The sequence below is a fragment of the Bos javanicus genome, chromosome 21 (genome assembly GCF_032452875.1).
Source record: "Bos javanicus breed banteng chromosome 21, ARS-OSU_banteng_1.0, whole genome shotgun sequence".
In the NCBI taxonomy this organism is placed as follows: domain Eukaryota; kingdom Metazoa; phylum Chordata; class Mammalia; order Artiodactyla; family Bovidae; genus Bos; species Bos javanicus.
Window position 1 is genome coordinate 23893111 of NC_083888.1, and position 14653 is coordinate 23907763.

General features: G+C 39.5%; 1 protein-coding gene across 8 annotated transcripts in view; it reads right to left on the reverse strand.

Moving 5' to 3' along the window:
• The window catches only part of ADAMTSL3 (ADAMTS like 3), a 410509-nt gene that overhangs the window by 211601 nt on the left and 184255 nt on the right, over nucleotides 1-14653 (reverse strand). For all 8 annotated transcript variants that reach the window (XM_061394516.1, XM_061394517.1, XM_061394521.1 and 5 more), the window contains 2 exons: nucleotides 8812-9048; nucleotides 2239-2365 (listed from right to left, as the gene is read on the reverse strand). In XM_061394516.1, the coding sequence (XP_061250500.1) occupies nucleotides 2239-2365; nucleotides 8812-9048 (364 nt within the window). The remainder of the gene's footprint in view (nucleotides 1-2238; nucleotides 2366-8811; nucleotides 9049-14653) is intronic.

Genomic DNA, 14653 nt, shown 5'->3' on the forward strand with positions numbered 1-14653 from the left:
AAAGGGAATTCCCTGGTGGTCCAGTGGCTAAGATTCCACCTTCCCAATGCAGGGGGCCAAGGTTTGATCCCTGGTCAGAGAACTAGATTCCACGTGCTGCAACTAAGAGTTCGAATGCCGCAGCTAAAGATCCCATGTGTCACAATGAAGATGGAAGATCCCATGAGCTGCAACTAAGACCCGATGCAGCCATAAAAAGTTAATTACCTAAAAAATATATGTATTAAAAATGCATAACTAAAGACCATTAACAACAATGGACTGTCACATTTCAGATCAACTCTTTCACCCCAAACAAAATATAATTAACATCTGTTTGAAGGTATCAGAAAAGTAACAAAGCACTGAATACTTATGGGGCCACATTTCTGGAAAGAAGAAAACCCAAGGAGGTGAACCCTTATTTTTGGTATGCATTTCCTCTCCATACATTCCTTCCCCAGATGGACAGAAAAGAAATCCACCCAGCTGTTCAGGCTGGGAAATCTGCATCCTGAGAATAGCTTCCTCTTCTCTCTTACAGTTTTCACTCTATGAATTAGCAAACTCTGCTGACTCTCTCTCCTAAATCTCTCTGCCCTCTCTGCTCCTTTACCTCTCCTACCTCGCTACAACCCCGACGAAGATAAATGTGGCATCCTAGTTGGACTCCTTGCTTCCAGGCTCACCTCCACAAGTTGCCAGAATCACTTCATTAAAATGCAAATCTAATCAAGTCCCTCCACTGCCTAAATTGCTGTAATGACTTCACTGAACCTGAAACGTGACTCACAACAATGAAGGCCTTTATGATTCCCTCTGAATGCCACTGTTTCTTTCCTCCCACCCTAACCAATGTGCAATCCTAGGTTACTTAAGAAAGTCCAGGCTTCACTCTAATGTCACGCAATGAACTTTGTGCTTCCTCTGCCTGGAAAACCCTCTCCACCCTCCACTCCTCCTCTAAGGTTCTCCCCATTTTGGGAGAATGAGTAAAATCCCGTTGCATAGATTTCCCTAGCAGTCCAATGGTTAGGACTCTGTGCTCCCAATGCAAGGGGCACAGGTTCAATCCCTGGTGGGAAACTATGATCCCACAAGCCAATCAGTGTGGCCAAAAAAATAAATAAACTTTTGGCTTCCCTGATAGCTCAGTTGGTAAAGAATCTCTCTGCAATGCAGGAGACCCTGGTTTGATTCCTGGGTTGGGAAGATCCCCTGGAGAAGGGAAGAGCTACCAACTCCAGTATTCTGGCCTGGAGAATCCCATGGACCAATTCATGGGGTTGCAGAGTCAGACAGGACTGAGCGACTTTCACTTTCAGTTTCTGTTTCATAAGTTAAATCCAAATAAACTCAAAGGAATAAGATTTTAAAGTAGGAACACACATATAAAACAGCACTGGCAGAAGGCATACACGTATAATTTTTTTCTCTTTAAGGCAGGGGGTAGGCAAACTATACCCTGAGGGTCAAATTTAGCCTGCAGGCTAGTTTTGTAAATAAAACTTTATTGGAACACAGCTCTTCCCATTGGTTCACTGGTTGCCTGTGGCTGCTTTTCACCTGCAGCAGCAGTGCTGAGTAGCTAAGACAGAAACTATATAGGCTAAAAAGCCCTTAAATATTTCCTCTCTACCCCTTTACAGAAAAAGTTGACTGACCCATAATTTAAAAAAAAGCAGATATTACCAGATTTAAAAGGTGGAGAATTCTGTGTATCTATAATTTAGAAACTACTGATTCTACAAACAATACTGAAAGTCAAATGACAAACTGAGAATAGTAAAAACAGTTACAACAAATAGTACATATTCATGATACAAGTGAGGAAAAGATCACCATCCAAATAGGGAAAAGAGTAAATGACTTCAGCAGTTGATTGAAAGATAAAAAAGCATAAGTGGACAATAAATGCAGGACAATATTTCAATAAATATAGGATGATATTTTCTACCTTGTTAGCAATCAAAAGGGGGCAAAGAAATAATGACTCCTAGTTTACCTTAAAAAATCAGCAAATAAAAAAAAATAGTTGTACTCTGTATTGGCAAAAGTTCAAAGAAATAGGTAATCTAAGAAGAGGTAATGGGAATTAAAATTTGATCTATTACACTTTTGGGGAGAAATGTATCTTATAGAACACCAGTCAAAAGTTCTTACTACCTAAAAACCTTAGCAATGGGAAAACGTTATTTTACTATCAGAGGGTCTAAAGCACATGCTGTTGTATGGTAATGTATTGGGTTTAAAACCTACTTTTTTCAGGAGACACGTGTGACTTTGACTGTCCCCGCACCAGCCTGCAGGTGGCGCCGTCACCAGCACAGACACCACAGTTGTCCTCCTTGGCGTTGCTCCCCAGTTGCCGGTCGCAGCCCACTGCCTGCAGACAGAAGATGGCGGTCAGGAGTGGATAGAGATATGGGCATATCAAACCTTATGTATTTCAGAAATCATACTGATGGTGTTGTCCTTCTTAAATGTATGAGTTGGCTCTCTTTGATGAGAACATAGATTTTAAAATATATAATAATAAATAAAGGGACTTCCCTGAGGATCCTGGGGTTAGGACCTCTGGATTTACCTCCCAATGCCCAGGATGTGTGAGTTTGATTCCTGGTTAGGGAGCTAAGTTCCCACATGGCTCATGGCCAAAAAAAAAAAAAAAAATCCCAAAACATAAAACAGAAGCAATATTGTAACAAATTCAATAAAGAATTTGAAAATGGTCAAATCAAAAAAAATCTTAAAAATAATAACATATACAGCTTTACAGGACCGTGTCATTTATATATAAGATTCTTATCCAAAGACCAAAGAATTAAAGATGAATGGAGGCTGCCCCTTGACACTCTCACCCTTAGCTTTTTTATTTATACTTCTAATTCAGCTATTTTATGTACATAAAATGAAAGGAACATTACAAATACTGCCTCTCTCCTCTTCCCCCAACCCCTTCCCTCTCTTTTTATCCTTACCCTAGTCCTGTTCTCTCATTTCTTCCCCCAGATGACCACTATTTTGAGGTTGATATATATCCTTCTGGTCCATAGTTTAATTTTTTTCTGTTTTAATCTCAATCTATACCTACATCCCTGGTCTTCAGATCATAAAGAATCTGCCTGCAATGCAGGAGACCTGGGTTCAATCCCTGGGTTGGGAAGATCCCCTGGAGAAAAGAATGGCAATCTACTCCAAGATTCTTGCCTGGAGAATCCCATGGACAGAGGAGCCTGGTGGGCTATAATCCATGGGGTCGCAAAGAGTCAGACACAACTAAGTGACTAACACACATACCTATATCTTATTCATAGTGATAAATCCATCTCTCTCAATATCTTGTATCTGGATCTTTATATCTCTTTCTGTATCATTATCTATATTTATACCTATATATCTTTACTTGTATATGTATATATATGTGTATATATTATTCTTATAAAAACTTTTATAAATAATTTTTAAAATATAAGGAGTTAACAAGAGATATATCTCAGAATACATTTATACTGACATCCTTCAGTCTCTTGTGAATTATTACTTTTTGTGAGTGAAGTGAAGTGAAGTGAAAGTCGCTCAGTCGTGTCCAACTCTTTGCGACCCCATGGGCTTATTATTATTAGTCCATGGAATTCTCCAGGCCAGAATACTGGAGTGGGTAGCCTATCCCTTCTCCAGCAGATCTCCCAACCCAGGAATTGAACCAGGGTCTCCTGCATCGCAGGTGGATTCTTTACCCACTGAGCTATGAGGGAAGCTTTTGTGAGTACTGTGTGTGTATCTGCTGAACTGTGAGCTTCCTTATATGAGAAAAAGGGCTACGTCTTATATTTCTTTTTATTTTATTAATATGACTTTTACATGACATATGCCCAGTAATATTAACACTAACTAATGAGCTTGTTTATTTCTAACTCTCTGCACACATTCAGTGTTATTTGTATTTATATGCTTGGTGGTTAAGTACAGAGACCTTGGAGGCAAACAGCCCAATTACAACAACTACCCAGCCCTACCACCCTTCTCAAGACGCAGGATGTAAAACAATGCAAACTACTCCAGGAGACTCATTTTCCTCAAGAGTAAAATAGGGACACTTAGACATGCTTCACACAGGGTCTATACTAGGAACGAAATGAGAAAATACATGTAAAACTCCTCGTACAGTGATTAGAATACTCGAAGGGCTCAACAAAAGAGAGCCCCCTGAATCACCTCTCTCTGTTTTTCATTTTGCCTGGACTCCCGGGTTGAGCCCCTACGCTTCGGCTTGGGGGAACTGCTGGATCAGAGTCTGTATCCAAGGTGTTGACGGGAATATAAAACTGGAGGAAGTCAAAACCACATCTATAGACTATTCTTTCCGAAGTGCTGCTGCTGAAGGGAAGGAACAAGATCAAATGAAAGTTTCAAGGGGAGGTGGGAAAAGTTCCAAGGAAGTTTGAGGAAAAGCCTATGATTAGAGATATTTTCAAATTCACAGAGGGATGTCGTGAAGAAAGGTTTTACATTTGTTTTGTGTATTTTCAAATGGTGAAAGCTACGGGTTTACGTGTAATTTAGTTCAATATGAGAACGTATTTAGAGTCAGAGTTATCCAACAATAAATATTCAATCACAGGCTAGGTAGGAGACTTTGGGACAGGAAAACTGGAGAGGGGATTAAATTATTTGATGAGCAGCTGAATCCTCTGAGACCCCTTTCATTCTGATTATATGAATTTTTATAAAGATTATAGTGAAATAGTAATAATAATAGTTGATTTTTATTGAATGCTGGTGCTATGCCAAGCATGTAATACACATTATTCCATTTAATTTTCATGGCCACCTTTTGATATCTTTTATCTCTATTTTACAAATCTGACTGTTTCTGAGGTTACATGACTTTCCAACATTACACAACTAGTATATTGTTTGAATATCCAGGTCCTCTAACACTAGAATCTTATCACTATGCTCTACTTTCCTCACCTTTAGTATCAGCAGATGGACAACAACAAACCCAGTTATACAGGCTATAATATTAATATTTACTAAGTACATGTGGAATAACTTAAGAGTGATTGATTTTGGAACCATACTTGCGTTTTTAAGATTCAATCAATGAGTAACTTGTGTTCAAGCAACTTTCTCCAAGGGGAGTAATTCTACCATTAAATTATAGAAATACTGTTCCTGGGCCAAGCTCTGTCCTCACACATGTGAGTCCCTGAGCACTTCACATTTCATGAGAATGAGAATCGCTCTTTATCTGGTCATCCAGGAAGGGTGTGGGTTTAGGAGCTAGGATGGGCTTATTTTGAAGAGTGTTTAGAGCTTTGCAAGATCTTGGGCAATCAAATACCTCCCTGAGCACTGATATTTATTTCATAATTTTTAAAGCTATAGTTCATCCAAATCTTGCAGCCAAAAAAAGCATGTGAAAACATCACAGAAAAATAATATCTGAAAAGATCTGATTGCCTTGTGATTCATAAGAGATAAGCCAAAACTGCCCTTGAAATTGAGGGACTACTGAATATTGGCTCTCAGATCTCATCATAATCAACAATGAGCAACTTTTAAAGAATTTCCTGAAGCATTTTCAAGTTCAGTGACTTCTCCTGAAGTCAAGATCTCTAGTTGTAATGATTTAAAAATCACTAATTGATAAACATATCAATAAAATGTATTAATACCCACACAGCCAATTTGTATAGAGCCAGGCATTACAGAGTCTAAATTAATAAGATGTGATTCCTATTTTGCAGTACAGTTGATAAGACAAGTTACACAAGACAGGGGATAATATAAATAAAAATTTAAGATATATGAGCAGTGCTTTGGGGAATAAATACTCATATATAAATCGTCACTTCAGCAAAGGATTATTTCATAGTTCCAGCCTATGATTTCTTACACTGTTCATAGAAGTCAGTGTTTAAATAAGGGTCTTTACTCCAGATGGAGCAAAGTATGAATTTCCCAGATCAGTCAAATTTAATCCTTCAAGAAGCAAATAATTTTTTGAGTCAACTCCTGTTTGAGATCTCTGAAAATTGAATTCTACATTACAAAAATTCTAACATTTCTGCCTAAAAAATCAGAGTATATGGAGCTATGGCAGTCATTAAGTTCAGTTCAGTCGCTCAGTCGTGTCCGACTCTTTGCAACCCCATGAATCGCAGCACGCAAGGCCTCCCTGTCCATCACTAACTCCCGGAGTTCACTCAGGCTCATGTCCATCGAGTCAGTGATGCCATCCAGCCATCTCATTCTCTGTCGTCCCCTTCTCCTCCTGCCCCCAATCCCTCCCAGCATCAGAGTCTTTTCCAATGAGTCAACTCTTTGCATGAGGTGGCCAAAGTATTGGAGTTTCAGCTTCAGCATCAGTCCCTCCAATGAACACCCAGGACTGATCTCCTTTAGGATGGACTGGTTGGATCTCCTTTCAGTCCAAGGGACTCTCAAGAGTCTTCTCCAACACCACAGTTCAAAAGCGTCAATTCTTTGATGCTCAGCCTTCTTCACAGTCCAACTCTCACATCCATACATGACCACTGGAAAAACCATAGCCTTGACTGGACAGACCTTTGTTGGCAAAGTAATGTCTCTGCTTTTCTATATGCTATCTAGGTTGGTCATAACTTTCCTTTCAAGGAGTAAGCGTCTTTTAATTTCATGGCTGCAGTCACCATTGGCAGTGATTTTGGAGCACAGAAAAATAAACTCTGACACTCTTTCCACTGTTTCCCCATCTATTTCCCATGAAGTGATGGGACCAGATGCCATGATCTTTGTTTTCTGACTGTCTTCACTTTCATCAAGAGGCTTTTGAGTTCCTCTTAACTTTCTGCCATAAGGGTGGTGTCATCTGCATATCTGAGGTTACTGATATTTCTCCCGGCAATCTTGATTCCAGCTTGTGCTTCTTCCAGCCCAGCGTTTCTCTTGATGTACTCTGCATATAAGTTAAATAAGCAGGGTGACAATATACAGCCTTGACGTACTCCTTTTCCTATTTGGAACCAGTCTGTTGTTCCATGTCCAGTTCTAACTGTTGCTTCCTGATCTGCATACAAATTTCGCAAGAGGCAGGTCACGTGGTCTGGTATTCCCAAATCTTTCAGAATTTTCCACAGTCATTAGGAATATTCATAAATAATTAGTTTCTCCCTTCAGCCCATGGAGGACTGCACTTCCCCACTCCCTTAGAAATAAGTGTGGTCACTGACTGTCTTTGGCCAATGAAATATGAGTCTAAGTGTCTGCATCACTTTGATTAGAAGCTTCAAGGGTCAGCACATGAGTCACATGTTCCTCTCCTCACTACTGTAGTTATTATGCAAAATGCGTGTGCAAATAAAGGCTCCTTCAGTCTGGGTCTCTGAGACATTCAAGGGCAGAGACCCCTACTGACAGCATATATAACAAAAGAATAAAGTCATAAACTCTGACCTTTGGGAAAATTAGTCAACAGTAAACATCAAATAAGATGGTTTATGAGTAGAAGAGAAAGGAAGAGAGATTGGTGAGGCCACCAAGGAAGACTGGCTAGTCCAGTTTTGAAGTAAAAAGGTGAAAGTAGAGAGGGAAAAAAAGTGAAACGTGAGAAATTTGATAGAAGCATCAGGATAGAGGAGACAAAAGCAAATACACTTGTTGACCACAGCGTGAATTCAGGAAGGTGACACTGAGAATTGTGGTGTCATAAACAGAAATGAATAGATAGCAGTTTGAATAACTAGTGGATCTGGGAAGAACAATACTAGTTCATTTGAGAAGGGGTGGGGACTGGAGGAATTCCCATGGTGTATTGGAGGAATTTGTGGAACCTAATGTCTAGAGAGCAACACAACACTGTAAACAACTGTACGCCAACAAAATTTTTTTAAGAAAAGGATGACTCCAAGGTGTTGTGGTGAGCAACTGGAGATTGTTTTCCAGATGGAGGGATGTAGGAAGGAGAAGCTCATCTCATAAGCAAGACCAAGGTTCCTCCAAGCATAAGAAGTCAGAGATACCTGGCAGGGCCTGACACTTAGTAGATGGTTAGGGACATTTGCTACTATTACTGCTGTATTTGTTATGAACATAATAGGGTAGATGGAATAGTAAGCATTCCCTATGTTTACAGTTTTTTCCAGTGATCAAAGGAATGGAGTAGAATTCTATCCCTTCCCAACAATCCCCACACTGTCTCAGCAACCTGTCATAGTCCTCTGAGTCCTCACCCCTATTACAAGCCATGGCGGGTTATACTTCAGTCACATTCATCACAGCTTTGCAAAGATCACTCTAAAAAGTACACTCATGCTAACTACTTAGTAAATAAGTCACTGCTCCCACAGGTCTCAAACAATGAATTACTTTTAACAAGAAAATTCAGAGAACCTATCAATACCAATAAATCAGTAGTTCTCAAAGTGGGGTTTCTGGGCTAGCAGCATCAGCACCTCCTGGGAACTTGTTAGAAAGCAAATTTTGAAGCCTTACCCTAGATCTTTTGGGTCAAAAGGTCTGGAATGGGGTTCAGAATACTGTGTTTTAACAAGTCCCTCAGGTGATTCTGATGTACTTTCAAGTTGGAGAACCACTAATCTAGAAAAATCCACAAGTCATATATTATAGTCTTTTGACTCTATAAGGGCAAAATTTACACTATTTTGAATAAGTAAAATATAATCTACAGGTGAATAACACTCCTTAAAATACGTTTTACATTAAAATCCTTAAAGGCAATATTTTGTCTGCATGAACAGAAGTACAGAAGAGAAAGGTTATCTTTACTGACAGTGGTCATGGCACCGGCTGGAGACAGGGGCCCGGGAAGCAGGTGTGGCTTACCTGGCAGATGCCACTGATACACATGTCCAAGGAGTCAGCAGTGCACCGAGTCCCATCCAGGACTTTGGGTGCCAGCTCCACCACCAAGTTTTGTCCCCGGGCCTGACACCTGAGTGCACAGGGGGCGGCAGGGTCGTTGTACTGTGGAAGCCATTCATAATAACGTCCCTGGTACTGAACATCATTGTAGGCTGAACACTGCTGGGCTCGGAAGTCCTCTGCGTCTGGAGGGCAGTCCTAAAGTATAGAAAAAGGGTCACAGGCACATCACAAGGTGAGGTGGGCCAGCATAAGGCTGAGCAAGAGTCCCATGAGAGCACACCCCCACTTCCTTCTCTCCGGAAGTCACTTCATTCCTATCGGGAGAGTGGTGGGAGGGGGTTCAGGATTGGGAACACGTGTACACCCGTGGTGGATTCACGTTAATGTATGGCAAAACCAATACAATATTGTAAAGTAAAAAAAAATTTTTTTAATGTTAAAAAAAAAAAAACAAACTTCAGAATCTTCAGTGTGGAGTTCTACTGTGGAATTTTCTGATCACGGAGGGAATCACCTAATTTATTCTGATTGTTTTTCCACTCAGGTAGTTTTTTTCAGATAATTAAAGCTTACCCTATGTAAATGCCAAATTCTGCTCTATTTTAAGCATACTGAATATAAATTTTCAAACATATTACATAACCTCTTTGTTTTTCAAACAAGGGAAATGGAATGTTTTTGGAGTTTTCCCAGTGACCTAAGGTCTTCCATAGGAAATATTAATCATCATCCATGCCTTCAGGAGCCATTTCAACGTAAATGATTATTAGCCATTATTTTAACTGGCCCCAAATTGCTGCACTAATGTGGGAATTTGCGTTTGTTTCACTATTTTTGTCATCTAGTTCATAGCCTTTCCTCTCTTTCTCTCAGGCCCCCAGCCATCACTTTACTGGTACCCAGTGCCTGCCTTTGACTGGCTCTAGAATGGAAAGAGACAACATAGCTTTTTCAAGTCTTGTCTACAACAAAAAGCAAATAAGCAGCCCCAAGGAGCTCACATGTGAAAGTCGTGGCCTGTTTGCGACCCTAGTCTATGGAATTCTCTAGGCCAGAATGCTGGAGTGGGTAGCCTCTCCCTTCTCCAGGGGATCTTCCCAACCCAGGGATCAAACTCTGGTCTCCTGCATTGTAGCCAGATTCTTTACCAGCTGAGCCACAAGGGAAGCCCAAGAATACTGGAGTGGGGAGCCTATCCCTTCTCCAGCAGATCTTCCAGACCCAGGAATCGAACTGGGGTCTCCTGCATTGCAGGCAGATTCTTTACCAACTGAGCTATCAGGGAAGCCCCAAGGAGCTGTCATACTAAAGGTAAAAAGTGTCTGTACAAGTTTTGATGACTCAAGGATCTTATTAATTACTAACCGATCTCATCAGACATTTCCAAAGCAAGATGCTGAATGACAAAAACGCTACTTTACTCTTCAAAACTGAGAACAGACTTCCCAATTAATGGGAATGAATTTACTTTTTAATTAAATAAAATAGATTCAGAGAGGTGATTTTTTTTCATATTGCAAAAGAAATAAATGTTCATTGTAAAAACTCTGGGAATAGTTTCTATTCAAAAAAAGAATAACAAAGATTCTTATACATAAATCTTTGACCAAATTTTATTATTTCCCAAAGACAAACTTATGGAAATAAAATTTCTGAGAAAAAGGGTATATTTCATGAGCATTTCAAAATATTGCCTCATTGCCCTCCAGAAAGGTCTTATTATCATCGGGATACATAAGTTCCCTTTTCTCAGTATCTCTTCTCAGTTTGGATATAATTTTCCAAAATTTTTTCTAATCATAAGTGTTAAATAGAATTTCAATATTTTTTAAATTTCAATGTTTTAATTTGCATTTCTTTTCATTATTTAGGTTTAGTATCTTTTCATGTGTATTTGCCTCTTGCATTAATTCTTCTAAAATTTGGTTTTTGTCCTTCATTTATCTATGGAATGTTTGTGTTTTTATTATTTTAACAGATAAAGCTATTAAATTTCATAGTGAAGTTATCAACTCTTTGTTGTTTGCATTGAAAATATTTTTTCATTTAATTTTGTTTCTGGTGCTTTGTGAAGTCAAGAAGTTTTGAATTTTTATGTAGTCATATTCATATTTCCTTTCAAGGTTTCTTTCTTTACTAATGAGATATGCTTTTCCCACCCTGCCATGAAAAAAGATAAACACTTAAATGTATTTTTCTAGTTCTTTTATAGTTTAGCAACTATGCTTAACTCTTTATTGCATTTGGAATTTATTTTGATCTATGGGGTAAGGTAGAACTCTAACTTTATTTTTCTGCAAATAGTTATTAACAGATTATCAGCCAGAATTTTAAAATATAATTTCTTCTATTTATCCTCTTTTCACTACTTGATTTTTATATTTTACTGTGTTTATGCTTTAGACCTTTATAAAATGCCTCAAATCCTTTGAATATAGTACTGTCCATGGAATTCTCCAGGCCAGAATACTGGATTGGGTAGCTTTTTCCTCCTCCAGTGGAGCTTCCCAACCCAGGGATCGAACCAGGGTCTCCTGCATTGCAGGCAGATTCTTTACCAACCGAGCTATCAGGGAAGCCTTTTTTGAATATAGGTAGGGAATATATAAAATATAATTAATAAACTTTCCCCTGGAATTACCTGTATTACTTTGTCGTGAATTAATCTAAAATCTTATATTGTGTCCACATTTTTCTTTGTTTTAGCAAGATTAACCCTTAACCAAGGTCACACATATGAAAAAATCAAGTTGAAGAAGATTAAGACCAGATGACATTTTTCTCTTGGAATAAGGGCTTTATCTTCCATCTAGCCATAGAGAAGATCATCAGTAATAAAATTATCTCAACTCCTCTTTCCTCAACCATGGCCTATTTTCTCTATATCTGACTCTTTGAAATCCAAACCAGAGAATTTAAGAGAGCAAGGTAAAAATAACTTCCCCGGCATCATACCCACTTACCATTCTAAACGTGCTCCAGGAACTGCAAGTGCTAGCTGACTCTTGAATGTCTTAAACCCCCCAAACCAATGAAGCTTTACAAAATCAACTAATTAACTGAAAACAGCTAGGAAGCTAGCCGAAGCTGAGCCCTTGCTGAAGGGGTGGCCAGGTTGGTCTGTGTGACCCAGTCTCCTTTGCCAAGGCTGACTGTCAGAGGCAAACAACTAGTTCATGCCGGGTCAACCTTTCCCAGGAATTTGGAATTGCAACAGAAAAGTTGAAGCTGAGAATTCACATTAGTCTGGGCTAGGCTAGTCATTTTTTTATGTGATGCATGTTGAAGGAAAGTGAGCCACTTCCCACAGCAAGGAAGAAATAATTAGACATGAAAGAAGGTCAGATCACAAACCATGGGTTTCAATTGAAGGAGTAAGTAACCCGGGCTTCACTTTCTGATTCCTGGGTCCTCGAGATGTGCTTATGCCTAAATTCCACTAAACATCCACCCACCCATTCAGTGAATTCCATTTCTTTAAGCCAATCTTGCTGCTGGCTGCTGCTGCTAAGTCGCTTCAGTCGTGTCTGACTCTGTGCGACCCCAGAGATGGCAGCCCACCAGGCTCCCCCGTCCCTGGGATTCTCCAGGCGAGAACACTGGAGTGGGTTGCCATTTCCTTCTCCAGTGCATGAAAGTAAAAGTGAAAGTGAAGTCACTCAGTCGTATCCGACTCCTAGCGACCCCATGGACTGCAGCCTACCAGGCTCCTCCGTCCATGGGATTTTCCAGGCAAGAGTACTGGAGTGGGGTGCCATTGCCTTCTCCAGGCTAATCTTACTGGGCTTCTCTATTCCTTACAAATGATGACCCCTGATTAAGACAGCCATATATCTGGACAGTGTTTTCTTGTTTACCAGGAAATATCACTGACATTCTCTCGTCATAACCACCCTTCACGTGGGGTAGGTCAGGATTATCATTAGCCTCGTTTTCATAAAGGGAGGAAACAGATCCAGAAGGTCTTCAGTTGCTAGCCCAAAGACAGACAACTAGAATATGACAGAGCCAAGACTGAGGCCCAAAGTAATGAGCATTCCATTCCATGATACTGCTTTCTAGTCATTCTGGGGGACAGTGACTACTTATATTAATGCTTTCATTCACATGGTGCTCTTCCAATGTCAACACTAAGCCTGTCTAGTCTGTTTCAACTGGGTCCCATGCCCTGGCTCGAGACAATCTAGGGATCCTTGTGTCTAAAGTTTAGTTGATGTTTAGGAAGCTTGGATGCCAAACATCCTTCTGCTTCCCTTTCCCTGAGAAGTGTTTTTTCACATCAGTTAAGTTCAAGACAACACTTATTTATTAAATATATTTATGGGTTTTGCCCAGGTGACATGCTGTGAGGAACACAAAAGAAAAATATCATCCATAAGCTACCTAGTTAGCTTGTTATCTTATTGATGATGTAGAATCTATGTACATGGAATTCATTGAAACAGTAGGTTATCTATTGCTGTTTGTAGACTTATAGCAGGATTTTGCAATGAAAGAAATAAAATTGTTATCCAAAAATTAAATTTAAAATTGAATAAACAGAGTTGATTAGGAAAGAATCAATCTGATAAGGAGAGAATAGATCCTAATCAGGAAGACTTGACTCAGTCAGGAAGGAGTAGCCAGCCTGGGAGGCACAGAAATGGAAAAGGAGAAGGAGGAGGAGAGAGATGAAGAGGAAGATAAGGAGGGGAAAAGATGGGGGGAAGGGAAGATGGAGAGGGAGGTGGAGAGGGAATGAGATACAGCAGAAAACAAACAGCACCCATTCAAGGACCATTCTAAAGACAGAGGTCTCCCTTTTTATGCGAGAGAGACCATTTCCTAAGAGATGATTTATATAATGAGATTGGACCAAACTTTAATTTGGATTAGATATATTCCCCTAGATAACCAATGAGTAGGGACTCAGGAGAAATACAATTTTTGTATAAGCAAATATGAACATTTTGTCTTATCTTCCTATCCATATTATAGTATGAGCTAAATTTCATGATCCTCTTACATAGCAAATGCCAAATTTCCCAGCATAAAAATAAATTACCATAGGTGACCATTATCAGCTAGAATAAGCAAATGATGCATCATGAAGAAGTAACAGCTCAGAAAGGACCTAAAGGGTGATATGATGTGTATAGGACAAGATACGAGAGACAACATAAGCAAAAGGCAAACAGTAGAAATAAGTTCAATATCCATGAGGCACAGCCTTGTCCAGCCAGGGTGAATAAGATATAAATCTCACCAACTGCTGGAGGGCCTGAAATGCAAGTGAGGGGAACTGAAAGCAATAAAGACCTACAGTGGGGAGTGACACAGAAAAGGGACACAATACATGGCATTTTAGGAGGGCCAGGATGATAGCAAGATGGGCTGGAGTTCTGGAGACAGATATGAGAGGAAGAGGTCCTTGCCTAAAGCAGGAACAATGGGGGGAAAAAAAAACAGCTCTAAGAAAAAACTGTCAGAAATTAGAAATTAGAAAAATTAGAAATCAGAAATTAGAAAAAATGAATATAGGATCCTGAGTATAAAGAATCTTTCAGGGGTACATCAAATGTTACCTCTTCTGGAAAATTGTCAGGGAGCCCAGGGAACCCACTGTGCAGAATTATGCACACCTCAGTCTGTGTTCGTGTAAAAATGTGTTTAGGCTACAAAAACACTCTTTCCAAATGATGATAAACTCATTTTAAAAAATATGTTCCCTTTGCTCTCTTCTAGCTTTACCTTTAATCCCATAAAGCCTGGTATAAAAACATATGAGTGAGTGAATTCAGGTGTAAGGCCTCCTTGCTGA